Source organism: Antechinus flavipes, chromosome 2 (genome assembly GCF_016432865.1).
Source record: "Antechinus flavipes isolate AdamAnt ecotype Samford, QLD, Australia chromosome 2, AdamAnt_v2, whole genome shotgun sequence".
In the NCBI taxonomy this organism is placed as follows: Eukaryota; Metazoa; Chordata; class Mammalia; order Dasyuromorphia; family Dasyuridae; genus Antechinus; species Antechinus flavipes.
The window spans coordinates 521,622,407-521,638,145 of NC_067399.1; the positions used below are offsets into that span (position 1 = coordinate 521,622,407).

The following is a 15,739-nucleotide window of genomic DNA, read 5'->3' on the forward strand; positions in this document are numbered from 1 at the left end:
TCAATTTTTGTGTAGGTCCCACGTACTACCAAGAAAAAAAGTATATTTCTTTTTGTCTCCATTCAATTTTCTCCAAAGGTCTATCATACCTAACTTTTCTAAAATTCTATTTACCTCCTTAACTTTTTTCTTATTTATTTTGTGGTCCAATTTATCTAGTTCTTATAGAGGGATCCCCACTAGTATAGCTATGCTGTCTATTTCTTCTTGAAACTCTCTTAATTTCTCTTTTCCTTAATAGGAATTTGTATGCTACACCACTTAATGCATATATAATTTAGCATTAATAATAAATATAATAAATAATACAATAATAATGAATATAAATAGTTAATAAAAATAAAATCAATTTAGCATTTATTTTACTTTATTATCTGTGATACCCTTTAGCAAGATGTAGTTTTCTTCCTTATCTTTTTAAATTTGATCTATTTTTGCTTTTCCTTGATCTGAGATTAGGATTGCTACCCCTGCTTTGCATACTTCAGCTAAAGCATAATAGATTCTCCTCCAGCCTTTTACCTTTACTCTGAATGTATTTCTCTGTTTCAAATGTGTTTATTGTAAACAACATATTGTAGGATTCTGGTTTTTCATCCAATCTGTTATCCACTTCCATTTTATGGGAGTATTCATCCCATTCATATTCACAATTAAAATTATTAATTCTATATTTTCTGCCATACTATTTTCCCCAAGTTACACTTTTCACTGTACTTTCCCCCTTTCCCTCCTCACAATGCTTTGCTTCTGACTACAATCTTCCTTGATTTTCCCTCCCTTTTTTCAACCTCTTCCCCATTTTTAAATCTCCCCTTCTACTTCTTGCCTCCCTTCTATTAGCCTCCCTCTTTCCTTTCCCCTCTTACTTCCCTATAGGGTAAGACAAGTTTCTATATCAAATTAAATATATGTTATGTACCCTCTTTGAGCCAAATCCAATGAGATTAAGTATCTAAAATGCTCATCTCCTTTCCTCTTTTTCCTCAATTGTAATAGATCTTTTTTACCTCTTCATGCGATGTGATTTATCCCATTTTACTTCCCCTTTCCTCTTCTTCCAGTATAATTCTCAACATCTAGTTTCTTTTTTATACCCTCACATAAAGTCAGTTTGTACCTACACTCTTTAAATTTACCTCTTACAAAACTACAGTTCTCAAGAGTAACATCCCATGTAGGGATGTAAACATCTTAACCTTTAAAAACATCAGGTTTTTTCCCCCCTTCTCTTCTTCCCTTCTTAAACTTCTCTTGAGTTCTGTATTTGAAGATCAAATTTTCTGTTTAGGTTTGGTCTTTTAATAAAAAAAAATTTGAAAATCCCTTATTTCATTGAATGTTTATCTTTTCCCCTGAAAGATAATGTTTAGTTTTGCTAGGTAGTTGATTCTTGGATGCAGTCCAAGTTACTTTGCCCACAGGAATATCATATTCCAGGCCTTTTGATCCTTTAAAGTGGAAGCTGCTAGGATCTGTGTAATCCTGATTGTGGTTCCTCAATATATGAATTATTCTTTTCTGGATAATTGTAGTATTTTCTCCTTGATTTGACAATTCTGGAATTTAGCTACAATATGCCTTGGGGTGTTCATTTTGGAGCCTCTTTCACAGGATTATTGATGGATTCTTTCAATGAATATTTTATACTGTGGCTCTATAATATCTGGGCAGTTTTTCTTGAAGCTTTATTGAAGCTGATATCCAGGTTCTTTTATCATTGTGGATTTCAGGTATTCCAATAATTCTTAGATTGTCCCTTCTGGATCAATTTTCCAGGTCAGTTGTTTTTCCATTGAGGTATTTTTCATTTTCCTTTATTTTTTTTTATTTTTTTGGTTTTGTTTGACATATTCTTGATATCTCATTGAGTACTTCCATTTGTCCTATTCTCATATTTAGTGAATTATTTTCTTCAGTTAGTTTTTTTTTTTTTTGCCTTCTTTTGCATTTAACTAATTGTACTTTTAAAGGAGTTGTTTTGTTCATTGGATTTTTTTCCCCCCATTTCACCAACTTTATTTTAAAGGGGGCTGTTCTCTTTTTCCATTTCACCAATTCTCCTTTTCAAGGAGTTATTTTCTTTTTCCAACTCACCAAATCATTTTTTAAGAAGTGGTTTTCTCCAGTCAATTTCTGGTTCTTTTCCAAACCTTCTCGCAAAGTTCTCATTTCCTTTCTCCATTTTTCTTCTACTCTTTTCTAAGATTCTTTTTGAATCTTACAAGAGAGCTTTTTGAGTTAGAGACCAGTTCATATCCCCTTTGAGACTTCAACTGAAGGTGTTTTGCCTTGTGTCCTCAAAGTTTGAGTTCTGTTCTTCTTTGTCTCCATGATAGTTAGCTAGGGTTGGAGCACTTTTTGTTTTTTTGCTCATTTATAAAGGTTGAGGTCTACTCCGAGGGCACAGGGGAGATTGTTTTGAAGTTCCTCTGTTGGGTGACTGGGGCTTCATGCTGTGCTGGGGCCAATGGTTCTGCAGACTTCCTCCCTGTGATGGGTGGGCCTGGTCAAGCCCTACCTGTTATGCTGGGGTTCAGGGGTTCACTATTTGCCTTCTGTAGTGGCACTGGAGAGTTCATTGCTAGTCTGCTCATCCAATGGCCTTCTGAACCAGGATAGAATAGCCCATGCAGCTAAATTTGGGTAAGAGTCTCCCACTAGATTTCCCATGTGGGGCCTCTCTTCCCTGAACTTTCGTGTACAATGTCCCCTCCTGCCCAATTAAGATAGACCTTTCTTGATATCTTTCCAAGATATTTTTTTTGCTGGAAATTTGTTACATTCCAAATATTTGTGGGTTCTATCACTCCAAAATCCATTCAGGGGCTTGATCTAGTGTTGATTCTAATGGAAATTAGGAAGAGTTCAGACAAAATCCTGTCTACCCTCCACTATCTTGGCTCCATCCCTGTATTTGAAGTTTTCTTGGCAAAGACAGTGGAATAGTGTGCCATTTCCTTCTCCAGCTCATTTTACAGAAGAGTTAACTGAAGCAAACAAGGTTAAGTAACTTACTTAGGGTCACACAGCTAGTAAGTGTCTGAGGCCAGACTTGAATTCAGGAAGTTGTATCTTCCTGATTTCAAGCCTGTTATTCTAACCCCACTATGCCACTTTGATTCCTGTTTCTAAACAGTAAAGTTCTTTAAATCAGGGATTCTTAACCTTTCAGAGTACCTATGAATTCAAATGGGAAAATAATTACATTTTCATTTTCCATTTAAATTTAAGAATTTCCTTCAAATATGAATATCGGCACAAAATATCATTCTGTTATACAAAATGTGTATCTATTAAAATCATACCAAAATCATTCATGACTAAATTTGGGTAAGAGTCTCCCACTAGATGTTGGTAGATGAAATTGGACTTACTAAGGCAAGCCCCAGAACATCACACAACTTACTAGGTAGATGATAACTGTACTCACTTAAAAGAGTTTGCTTAATGGCTTACAAAGGAAAAACTAAGATGAAAAATATGAATTGTCTAGATCAAGGAATCTTATTAACCTGTATTGTGTCAGGATTCTTTTGTGAAGAGCATTGAAACCTATGAACCCTTTCTTAGAATATTGTTTTAAAATAAATAAAATATAATATGTAGAATTTCCCCCCAAAATCATATTAAAATAAAGATATAATTTTTCCCATCCAAGTTCATGGACCCCCTGATAATAATAATAATATTAATAATATAATAATATTACCCTAGATAATACAATCTCTGGTCTAGAATATGATAAGAAACCCATTTAGCTGATTGGAATATATATATCTTGGGCAGCAACTATAAATGGAATAAATAAATGGGACTAGAATAAAATAGAAAAAGAATGGGTTTCATTTCAGAAATTTCGAAAGGGTTTTTAATATTCACAAGTTTCCCCCTGAAACAAAGGTTCATCTTTTAAAGAATAATGTTCTTCTAATAATCCTGCTTATTTAAAAATTATGAAATTAACATTAATAGTGAGTTAGAATTTATATAGCACCTACTATGTATCAGGCACTATGCTAAGCACTTTATAAGTATTATCTCAATCAATAACAATGAAAATATCATTGTATCTAAAGAATTAAAATTGGAGGTCTCCCAAAGGGTAAGAAGGAATACCTATCAGACAATAAATGTACTATGACATATTATCAATGAAGAATGGAGTATGATAATGGTGATATAAAAGATATTTACACATATCTAGCCTACCAGAAAGATAAATGAGCTGGTGATAGAATAAGGACAAGAGATCAACATACATAAAAAGTGTTGATTCATGTCTATATGATGAATGTCAATATCATTAGAAGAAAGTCCTTAGTTAAGTAGGTCCCTAAGGAACATAAAGAGGAACATACTGACAAGAGTTGCATAATATGAGAAAGTACAGATAGATTGAGATCTTTACTCAATGAGTGAGTAACCTCACAAATAAATAACAGATACACCAAAGTGTTAAAGTAGATACAGTAATTTTAACTACTCCTCTCTCCCTGAACTCTCTGTCCCTCAAGGAACAAAGAATTCTTTGTTAAGAAGCCTGTACCTTTTATCTTTGATCTGAAAGAGAAATGAAGTCCATCAGAGTAATATAGTTTTTCTCCTAAAATAGTAAGGTGATTTTAAAGAATTCATTTTCTTCTCTAGTTAAATAGACAGATAAGACAGACAAACAGATAATGGATGGATAGATGATAGACATATGCATAGATATACACATATATTCATATATAATATGCATAGGTATATATTATCTCCATTGCTACAAATTAATGATATATATCATCAAAGACTATATGTGCTATCCTGAATCTTTATTCAACCACAAATCATGATGAGTATTAAAGGTCTGGAATCCTCAGCCATCAACTATTTAGAGCCAGAAGGAATCCAAAGGGATTTTCACTCATTTTGCTCAATTTACAGCTAAAAAAATTGAAATTTCTTCACTTGTAAAGAGAAGTTAGGTATTTTTCTAAGGTCACACATTGGCAGAATCAGAATTCTGACTAAAATCCAATATTCTTTTGACTCTGCACTTACTGCTCTCAATAACAAAATATAAACTCAAATTTTAAAAAAAAAATCAGTCTTTCAGACATATACAAAGCTAGCAGACCAAGCTTTGATTGCATATTGAAGGCATAAACTCCAGTGATTATGTCCAACCTTTTGTATGCATATGAGACAGACATACTGTAAGATATCATATGAGTTCTTGAGTAGTCACTTTAGGATTTTATCAAATAATAGTTTCCTCTCTAAAGTCTGAAAAACATTAGGGCTCATGTGAATCATTGGAAATTCTCTTTCTGCTACCACTGGGAATTTTTTTTTCTTAGAATTAAAAATTCAAAGTCATCTTATCCCTTTGCTGTATATTCCATCCAAAGAAATGATTTACTTACAGGTTCCCTCCAACATGTATGTCTAATGCTGATTCTGCTCTGCAGTGTTAGTTTGTAAGTCACTTTAAGATCTTTTTTTAAAATGCTTGTCATCTTCAAAATTACAGCTAAAAAAACAAACCCTAAACACAGTAGGGTATTTCTTAAGATAATTTTTTCTCATACAGAATAGCAAATATTCTAGAACGGCCATGGAATATTTGAAAAATGTTAAATATATAAAATTTTCTTTGTTTCTCCCTTCAAAACAAGTATTGGAGTTACCTGTACACTAACAACAATGACTAAAGATGTAGCGATGGTGACAGCAAAGGACTGGTAGTCAGCAATATGCTTCCCATCTTCACCAGCTACATTATAAAATGCACCATATGGGATGAAGAAAAGAGTAAAAGAAGTGTACACTCCATGTGCAATACAGATGAAAAATTTACGCTTGTTGAAAAGAAGATTCAATTGTCCAGGTCCATAGAGACTGGGGTAATCCATGCTATTCTGCTCATTCACATCCTGTAAGCAATTAGTTGAACAATAAATTATTTTATTAGACAATCAATTAACAAAATGCATAAGACAATATTTCCTTCAATGTCTCCTGAAACACTGAGGGTCTTTTCAAGTATCCACTCTTAATATACTATCACCTGAGCTAGATCCAGTCCATTGAGTCAACAGCTTCTTTGGAGATAAATAAAATATTACTGAAAGAAGTAACCATGAAAACTATCAAATACTCCTCTCTCTCAGGATTCTATTCAGTAGAAGGTCTGCAAAACAGGGGATATTCAATCCCATTCTAGAGAATCTTTTGTCAGTGAAATTACAGAGAGAAACCAGACTTCAGGTTGAGCTGGATTACTTTTCAAGACCCTTTCTGATCAATGATTCTAAAAGCTCACTGTTTTTATGCTCTATTTTATACTTTAAAGACTTATCTTGTGTGGAGTCAGGAAGACCAAGATTAACATTCACCCCAGACACCTTCTGTGTGGTCCTGAGCAAGTCACAATCCCTTGGAGCATCAATTTCATCTTTAAAATGAAGATTTGTGACTCAGTATTCTCTAGGTTTTTATTGTATTCTTGTGATTTGAAAGAGTTAAAACAGCCTCTAAACACAATTGATACTCTAGGCAAGAGTTGCTAACTTACTCATTTCCTGGGCAGAACTCTGATAAGGACCAAAAATGTCAATGCATAAGGTATTTGACTCGATGAAGAAAATATTCTTACATTTTCCCAAATTGAGTAATAGCCATCTTTCTGGGAATCAGATCTCTGTTATTCTTCAATCTCTGCTGTTCTCAAATGGCCAAGGAAATGGCCATACTAACTCATTCACATAACTTTTCTTCATCACTTCACTATGTTTTCTGCAGGATTCTACCAAAAACACAGTCCATAAACCTTTAAAAAATATATTTGGGAAATGGCTCACAAATCACTAGAAGGCCAAGGGAGAAATGAGATCATAGTGTGAAGATTTGTATTTTGCAACATTTGGCTCTTGGCCAGAATATGAGGTCCAGCAATCAGGTCTAATGACAGCCTGGAAAAAAAAAAAACTGGTTTCCTCAAAAATTCTTTTTAAAAAATCATTTTTAATAAATGCATACTGATTGTACCATAGCAAGTCTTCTGGCTAGCTTTCCATTTCCCCATACGCAGACAGACTTGTATTTTTTTTCCTCAAGAAATATTCTCCAAATCCCTATGAGTACCAACGATACCATTTTGGCTTTGCTTCCTTCATCTCCTCTTTCAAGCAAACAGGGGAAAGTACTGAATTTGAAGTCAAAAGACATGAGTTCAAGTCCTCATCCTCTCACTTAATATTACATAATCTCTCTGGATTTTCATTTCTTCATCTATTAAAAGAGAGGACTGGATTAAATGATTTTTGAAGTCCTTTCCAACTCCAAATTTATTGTCCTATGATCATTTCCCTAATCATGGCCTCAGAACTCTGTTGAGTTCTAAGTAAATACTCCCCTTTTGGCAGACGATTAAGTTAGTTGGCCGAACATTCTTTAGGTAGGCTAGTCAGGAAAGTTTGACTTTGGATATTGTTCTAGGGTTTTTCCATCATCTTATGATGCTCAGAAAAGCTGAATCTAAAAGCAAATATTCATCTAGGGACCCTTTGAGACTATAAGAGTATCTTTTTTAATATTTTGGCAAGGCAATTGGGGTTAAATGACTTGTCCAGGATCACACAGTTACTATTAAGTATCTGAGGACTCCTGATTTCAGAGCTTATTGCTCTATCTATTGTGCCATCTAGCTGCCCTTAAGAGTATCTTCTACTTAGACAAGTATGTCTGTTTCCTCCCATGTTAAGATTATATTTGTCCTTCAACCAGAATAGCCAGAGTGTCTAGAACAATATGAACAAAAGAAAAGAGAATTATTAATTGGATCTTTATAAGCAATTAAACATAGAGGAAAATACATACCTGGTCAAAAATCCCCATAGCTAATACAGGCAATGATGTATAGACAATATTGAAAAGGGTTATGAACCACTGATCATAAACGGTCTAAAAAAGAAAAGAAAATATTCAGTACAAAAATAACCAGCTCAGTGACAGTTAAGGTACCTATTGTTTGTCTTATGTGCTGAAGAAACATGGTATCCTAGACAAAATTACAATTGAAATATTCTTCCAAATGTGGTTTCCAAAATTGGGCAGTGACTCACAATAAGCCTGATTCTCTGACTCATAGAGAATGGGTTTATGTAAATTTTCATATACTACTCTTTCCTGGCTTATGAAAGTGTCAATTATTTTCCCTACTCTATGAACACTAAGAGGAACTGCCTAGGTCATAGCCTAAAATAAGAATTGGACTTGAAATTAACATATAAGTAATGGTAATAATAACAACAATGACATATCAATAGTATATTGAGGATTATAAACTTTTTTCTCAATAGTATTTTATTTTTCCAATAACACATAAAAATAGTTTTCAATATTCATTTTTCTAAGATTTTGACTTCTAAATTTTTCTCCCTCCCTCCAATTCTACCCCAACATGGCAAGCAATCTCACATAGGTTATACATGTACAATAATTTTAAACATCTTTCTATATTTGTCATGTTATGAAAAAAAGATCAGAACAAAAGGGGAAAGACCACAAGAAAGATAAAGCAAAAAAAAAAAGTGAAAATAATATGCTTCCATCTGCATTCAGTCTCCATTGTTCTCCCTCTGGATAAAGATAGCATTTACCATCTCAAGTCTATTAGAATTATCTTAGATCACTGTGTTGCTGAGAAGAACTAAGCCTTTCATAGTTGATCATGACACAATATTGCTGTTACAGGGTACAATGTTCTCCTGGTTCTCACTTCATTCAGCATCAGTTCATGTAAGTTTTTCTAGGTTTTTCTGAAATCAGCTGCTCATTATTTCTTACAGAACAATACTATTCCATTACATTCACATAGCATAACTTATTCAATCATTCCCCAAATGATAGGCAGCCTCTCATTTTCCAATTCCCTGCCACCACAAAAAGAGCTGCTACAAGAATTTTTTCACATGTATCCTTTTCCCTTGGGATATGAACCTAGTAGTGATATTGCTGGATTATGCACAATTATAAACTATTTTCTTCACAATTCTATCTATTAGATTAGATAGCATAAGTATTATGCCTGCATAAAAAGTTTAAAAGACTAGCTAACAGTCACGCAATTAGTAGGTGACAGGATCAAGATTTAAATTTCTTCTAATTTAAGAACAAGAGGCCTTTCCTCAAAAACAACAAACAAACCAATAAGTATTATTGTCCACTTATAAAATATTTTCTGAAGCATTTGAAATGATCCTTATGAGAACCCATGAAATAAAAGAAGACAAGTATTATTAGCTCCATATTACCAGATAGGAAAACTAATCTAGATGACATGAATAATATGCTATCAAGATCTCATAGAGTGATTATCAGAAAAGTGTTCTGTCAACTTTTAAACAATGCATAGGATCAAAGGGTTTTCAAGATGGAAGGCATCTTAGAGGCCAATCCCAAACTGACATCATAAAGCCAAAGTAATTTGCCAGTTTAATGGAGATAGTAAGTGGAGAAGTGGAATCTAAACTTTTGGGTCTAAATTAACTCTTCTTTATACTTTGCCACACTGATTTCCCCCACATCACTGCTGACTTATAATTATGAGCAATTACTATTTCCCCCATCATTAACTTCCATTTTAGACTGTAAACTACTTGAGGGAAGAGATTAGTTTATTTCATTTTTTTTTTTTTTTGTATCTCTAGTACTTACCACATAGTAGACATTTTAAAGTTTCTTGGATTTAATTGAATTACATTTGCCTAACGTGAAATATGGAAACAACAAGAGGAAAATTAATTAAACCGAAGTCCTGCACATTTAATGTTCTATTTTCAGTTTATTATCACCCCCTTGACAACTGGAAAATATTATAGTTTGTTTCAGAATTGAGTGAATCTGCCTAATCATCCTGCAAAGGGAAACAAAGGGGGACGGGAATAAGTGTATATAATCTGTGCTATTTTATGTGCTATGTGCTATTTTATTAACAATGGTTTTTTTATAAATATTATTCCATTTGATTGTCACAACAATACTGTGAGTTATCCCCATTTTACAGTTGAAGAAACTGAGGCAAACAGAGATTCAATGATTTGACCATGGTCCCATAGCCAGTTAGTGTATTAAATCAAATTTGAATTCAGGTCTTACTGATGCCTGGCCCAGTGCTCTAGCCACTTTCCACCAGCTAAACAGACTATCTCAGTTAAGGTAGCTTGGTGATATGGTACAGTAGTTAGTACTAGACTTGCAGTCAGAAACATCTGAGTTTGAATTCTTGCCTCAGATATCTACTAGTTATTTGACCCTGGCTAAAATTAAGTACCTCTCTGAGTCCTCAGTTAACACAGCTATAAAATTAAAGAGTTAGACTAATGGCTTCTGAAGTTCCAATGAACTTCAAATCTATGGACTATGGTTCTATGAACAAGTCATAATCAAATTTCCAAATTCCCCATTCTGTTTCTTTTATCTCAGTCAAGGAATGAACAAGAATTTATGAAATGTCTACTATGTATCAGGCATTAGGGATACAAAGATATATTCTTTGTCCATCTTATTCTACACTCTGCTTGAATTCTATTACTGTCATGCTCCAGTCTAGCTCCTAGTGCTCCTCGTACTAAAGAATTCTGGGTTTCTTACCCCAGATGATAGCCCACCCCAAATTCTTTCTCTCCAATAACTCATTCTCAAAATTCCTGTTCCTTAAAGGCAGGGAATCTCAGCAAGATGAGGTGTGAATGATTGACAGTTCTTTGTAATGAGTTATTCCTCACAAGGATATGAGCATTTAAGAAGAAATAGAGATATGGAGATTTACAGAAACACATGGTTGAAAATTGCAGAGAATGAAAAGGCCTGGAAAGGTTTCAATCAGTAGCAGTGAAAGAAATAGCTTATTGATGAGATCATGAATCCATCTAAGTATTTAAGAACCATCAGAATAAGATTTAAAGGAAAACAATTAAATTGATGCAATTAGGTACTCTTACTACTAATCCTTATATATCATCAATCTCCCTGCTTTTATCCCAGGTTTGAGTGGAACTAATTCACTCTTAATCATTTAAGAGTCAAAATCTTTCCAGAATGTGTGAACATAGAATACATTTTGAGGTTTAGCATTCAATCAGGAGTCACAATGTCTGCAACCTTTCTTTTACAAAGTAAAAGAGCTCATGCAATAGCATCTTTTTGTAACTTGTTGTAGCCAAGTCTCCTTCATTTGCATTTCCAGAAACTACATATTCTTCATCCTTGTTCCTTCTTGGGTCTAAGAAAGAAACCCAAGTGTGATGGGTCCCCAACCCTTTTCAACAGAATTTCCTCTCTTCAAAAGACAGGTGGGAAAGGTGAATGGAACAGAGTCCAAAAGCTATATTTAGTGAAATCTAACTTTAAAAAGTGAAAAGTTCAAATCTAGCCTCAGTTACTTACTAGCTTTGTGACTCTGGGCAAGTGGCATAATCCTTTTTGCCTCGGTTTGCTCATCTATAAAATGAGCTGGAGAAGGCAATGACAAACCACTCCAATATCTTTGCCAAAATAACTGAAAAACTGCTGACCAACTTTAAAAAGTAACTTAACTAACTAAAAAACCAACTTTATTAAATTTGCTTTGAATTCTAAACAGATACAAAGAAGTTTGGTTTCTCCCCAGAGGCCATTGGTGCCACTTAACTGGAGAACTTGTAGGGACCAGGGAATGCCCACTGCATCCTTAGTTTTGCTCTATGATTTAGAAGAAAGCTATATCACAACAATTTTTTTTCCTTAGGAAATATGTCATTTAGGCAAAGCACATTGTGGAATAAAGATGAGGTGCTCAGCTACAGCACATCTGTTATTTATTTGTGTAATTAGCAGTAATACACTAGCAAAATCCAGGAGAAATGGTCCAGAGCTTAACAGAAAGCTCGCTTCTTCCTGGGCTTTCTACAAACCACATCTGTAAAGAGATCTGGAGATCAATGAGCCCAGGGTGAAACTGGATTACAGGTAACCCAAATCAATGAAGTCATCAAAGCCTTAAGGTTAGTTTCAGTATTTCATGTCACTTTCCAAACTTTTCATTGTGATTTTTCTTATATTGTTTGACATGACCAAAGTTTTTATGCCTTGACAAGATAATTGTTTCCATATCAGAGCAAGATAAACACACACACACACACACACACACACACACACACACACACACAGCTCTGTATCTCATTGACAATGATAAATTGTCATCAGATAATCTCATTTCAAAAGTACACAGTGCCAGTAATTGCATAGTTTCATACATAAATTTCCTAAATAAGGTCTCAACCAATTTCTTGGCACAATCCTTGGGGGGACAGCTCATCTTTATTAAGAAACTTGAGGGCACAGGGTGCTTTTAAAATAAATATGACCCATAAATAGTGAATAAGAGTCCACAGTGGACTTTGTCAGGATCATGGGAGGCTGTAACAATCCATCAGGGTGAGGCGTGCACCTTAAAAGGATCCGTGGTTCAGTCTAGAGACTTATCTGACATTTATCCAAACCCCTCTGGTCTGGAAATCTGGCTGGAAATCTCATGAAGTCAGATTATATTTTACTTTGTCTCATCAATGGGAGTGTGGTTGGAGTGTTTGAGGGCAGAAATTGGCCCCAAGTTTCCAGATACTACAAGGTTGCTTGTACATAGCCAAGCCTGAACTTTCTTAATACCCAAACTATGGGGGAGACAAACCCCAAGGGCATCAATCCTCTGTAGGACATTTCCTTCCCTTTCCACAGACATATCTAATAGCTTTCCCCAGACACTACTATTTTTGATTCCATGTTAAAACAAAACAAAACAAAAAAAAAAAAAAACTAAAGGGGTGGGGAAGTCAAAAACATGTTGACATTATATTTTCCATTTTTTTCTTAATCAAGAGTTGTGGCAACTTAGCATGCTGTACTGGAAAGAACATAAGAGTAGAAATGAGGAGTCAGGTTCTAATCCCAGCCCCTAGTAGCAATTGACTCTATGACTTTGCATTATAGATTGTATTTTCTCTATATGCATACAAAGGATCAGAGAGTCAGAGATAACAGGAACTTTAGAGGCTATTCAACTTAGTCCATTCATTTATTAAAAGAAGCTTAGGGTCCACAAAGATATGAATCTCTGCCTTCTTATCTGAAAGTCCAATGTGTCTCTCCATTGCCCAATACTGATTTTCTGTTAACCAGTTTTCGCATCTATAAAATGGGGGAGGGGATCCAGACTGAGGATCTCAAAGATTCCATTTAGCTTTGACATGAAATGATTTTATGATTCTAAACCAGTTGGACTTGGTGGTCATTTGTTCTGGATCCTCTCTAACTTCTCACTGGAAAAATTGCTCCAAAAAAAGCTTTTGTAGATTCTCCTTCCCAGTTGATTTATATGACATTGTTTTGTAGATATTCTTTACTGTCTAAAGTAAAGAGTATCTACAAAATGATGCCCCTAAGTCAATTACTGGAAACCAAGAGTCCACAGCTTATAACGCATCACCAACCAGCTGAGTTCTTCTAATTGCTTTGCCTCCTGGAAACAGACAGCAGCACCCCCACTCTGAGGACCATCTCAGAGGCTTGCATGCCATAACACAAGCACATTTCAGGAATTCACATCTGCAGCAGCCCACCTACAAGGCCAGGCTCTTGGCTGGGATATTCTGGAGCCCAGCATCAAAGAACGATGGCCAGTGATCAAATTCAACAGGACTAGAGAGGCAGTCCAAGGTAGTAAAGAAATACCACATGCCACTTCGTTAAGCAATTAAACCACTCTTTTTAAAGTCAACATTGTGTCTTTTTTTTTTTAAAGCACATTCTGTTTACATTTGTTCCAATGTTTTTCAGCAGCAATGTGGGTTACCTCAAAGCAATTTGTTGAAAGGCACACGAAAGAAATATTTACTGTAGGTGTTTATGAATCATGGTGGGTTTTTGTAGATTTGTTCTATTGTTCTGTAACGGACCCTTCCAAATAGCTATTCCAAATAATAAGCTCACTCGAGAAAAGAAAACTAGAGCTGGGAAACAAAAGGAAGAGGTAATCATAGCATTGTTCAATATCCCTTGACATTCTGAGGCTACAGCCATGGAGTTCCAATTCCAGTGTTCTCGGATTGCATGTGTAAGACTTGTTCCTCTCAGGATCAGACAGCAAAAGTGACTGGGAATTGGAACTGTGATTACCCAAGGAGGGCCTCTAAACAGATGCTTATTATTACCCAATCTGCTAGAGCTCGCTGTTTTTCTTACTACTAGCTCCATTTTGTTTGGGGGCTTTCAACTCCTCTAAAGAAACTTGGTAAAAGGATGGCAGAAGGTGGAAAAAAAGAAGATTGTGCTAAAAATTTGCAGAGAGGATAAGTACACAGACTGCTGACATTAATTAACTCAATGGGAAGAAGGTTGTGCTCAAGGGACACAAGAGTCTAGTTACCAAGCATATTGTTGCGTTCTCTACAGCTAATGAAATCAATTTACTCATTAGAAAGAGAATGTGCAAAAAGAAGGAAAATGTTACCATAAAAACATCCTCCAACAAAGATCACTTCCCCCTTCTAAACATTTTTTCTCCATTCACTCTTTTCCTTGCCCTATATTTTCCTAGTGAGAGACAATAATAAAGAAAGAAATGAAAAATTTTCAGTCCAGCCTATTGCAAATCAGGGTCCTGTGATGAAAAGCAGAAGATAAATAAGGGAGAAAACAATCATTGTTGAACCTATGCTCACACCTAGCGTTTTGTTTTTCCACCCTTCTTCATTTTATTTCCTCCATCTGGTAAGCAGAGAAGAGACAATAGAACCTTTTCCAATAGTCCAACGAAGTTCTTCCTCTCAGCATGAACAAAGCGCTGCTATTGTTTCTTGATAATTTTCATGGCAAGTTCCACAGCCATCATATTCTACTTATATGCCAGAGGAGAGGTGCGGCAAGTGGCTCCAATGACCCCAAAGGATCATTTTCATTTAATTCCTAACAGCTAAGCCTTGAAGATAATTTACTAAATGCATAACACTTCTTTATAGTGGTCCTTCTAACAGAGTGATATATCTTCTGAAAGCTTAGAATATAAGAGCAAAGAATTAATATTCATGAAATAAAAATGCCTGAACTCAAAGATACCATTCCCTTTATTCAGAATAGACTACTTAACAGAAGTTACAATCAATACCAGGTGAGAGTGACATGGGATGATAGCCATATATATTTAAAGAAAAGACCTTGGGGAACTATCTAGTTCAATCTCCCTCATTTTGAATTGAGACCTGAGGAAGTTAAGTGGCTTGCCAAAGGTTATGAAGTGTCAGAAAGGTCATAAAAGTAAGTCAAAGGCAGGATGTGAAGCCAAAGATCAGAGTCAGGATGTGATCCCAGATTCTCTGTTTATAGAGTCAGTGAGCTTTCCCTCAGACTATGCTTGCCCCCATCTGGATAAGCTATCCTTTAATGGAATATTGTAGAAAAAGCCTGGGATAGCTTCTGTTTCTAAATCTGATATTCACTACCCATGTGACCTTGAACCAGAGCTTCTACAAGAGATTAACTGTCGAGGACTAAAACAGCTCTCATTTATAAAATGAGGACATTGCAATAGAGAATCTCAAAGATTCCTTCCAATTTTGACATTCCATAACTGCACCAAAATCTAAGAATTTAAAAATATTTCACAAAATTTTTTACATTAAGACAACTGCCAAATCAATTGAAATCACTCGGCAAT

The 15,739-nt window shown here is 35.0% G+C and overlaps 1 protein-coding gene across 1 annotated transcript in view; it reads right to left on the reverse strand.

Moving 5' to 3' along the window:
- The window catches only part of ATP8B4 (ATPase phospholipid transporting 8B4 (putative)), a 230,711-nt gene that overhangs the window by 18,613 nt on the left and 196,359 nt on the right, over positions 1-15,739 (reverse strand). Inside the window, exons 22-23 of the mRNA XM_051973787.1 lie at positions 7,867-7,950; positions 5,676-5,921 (exon numbers count right to left, since the gene is read on the reverse strand). Of these exons, the coding sequence (XP_051829747.1) occupies positions 5,676-5,921; positions 7,867-7,950 (330 nt within the window). The remainder of the gene's footprint in view (positions 1-5,675; positions 5,922-7,866; positions 7,951-15,739) is intronic.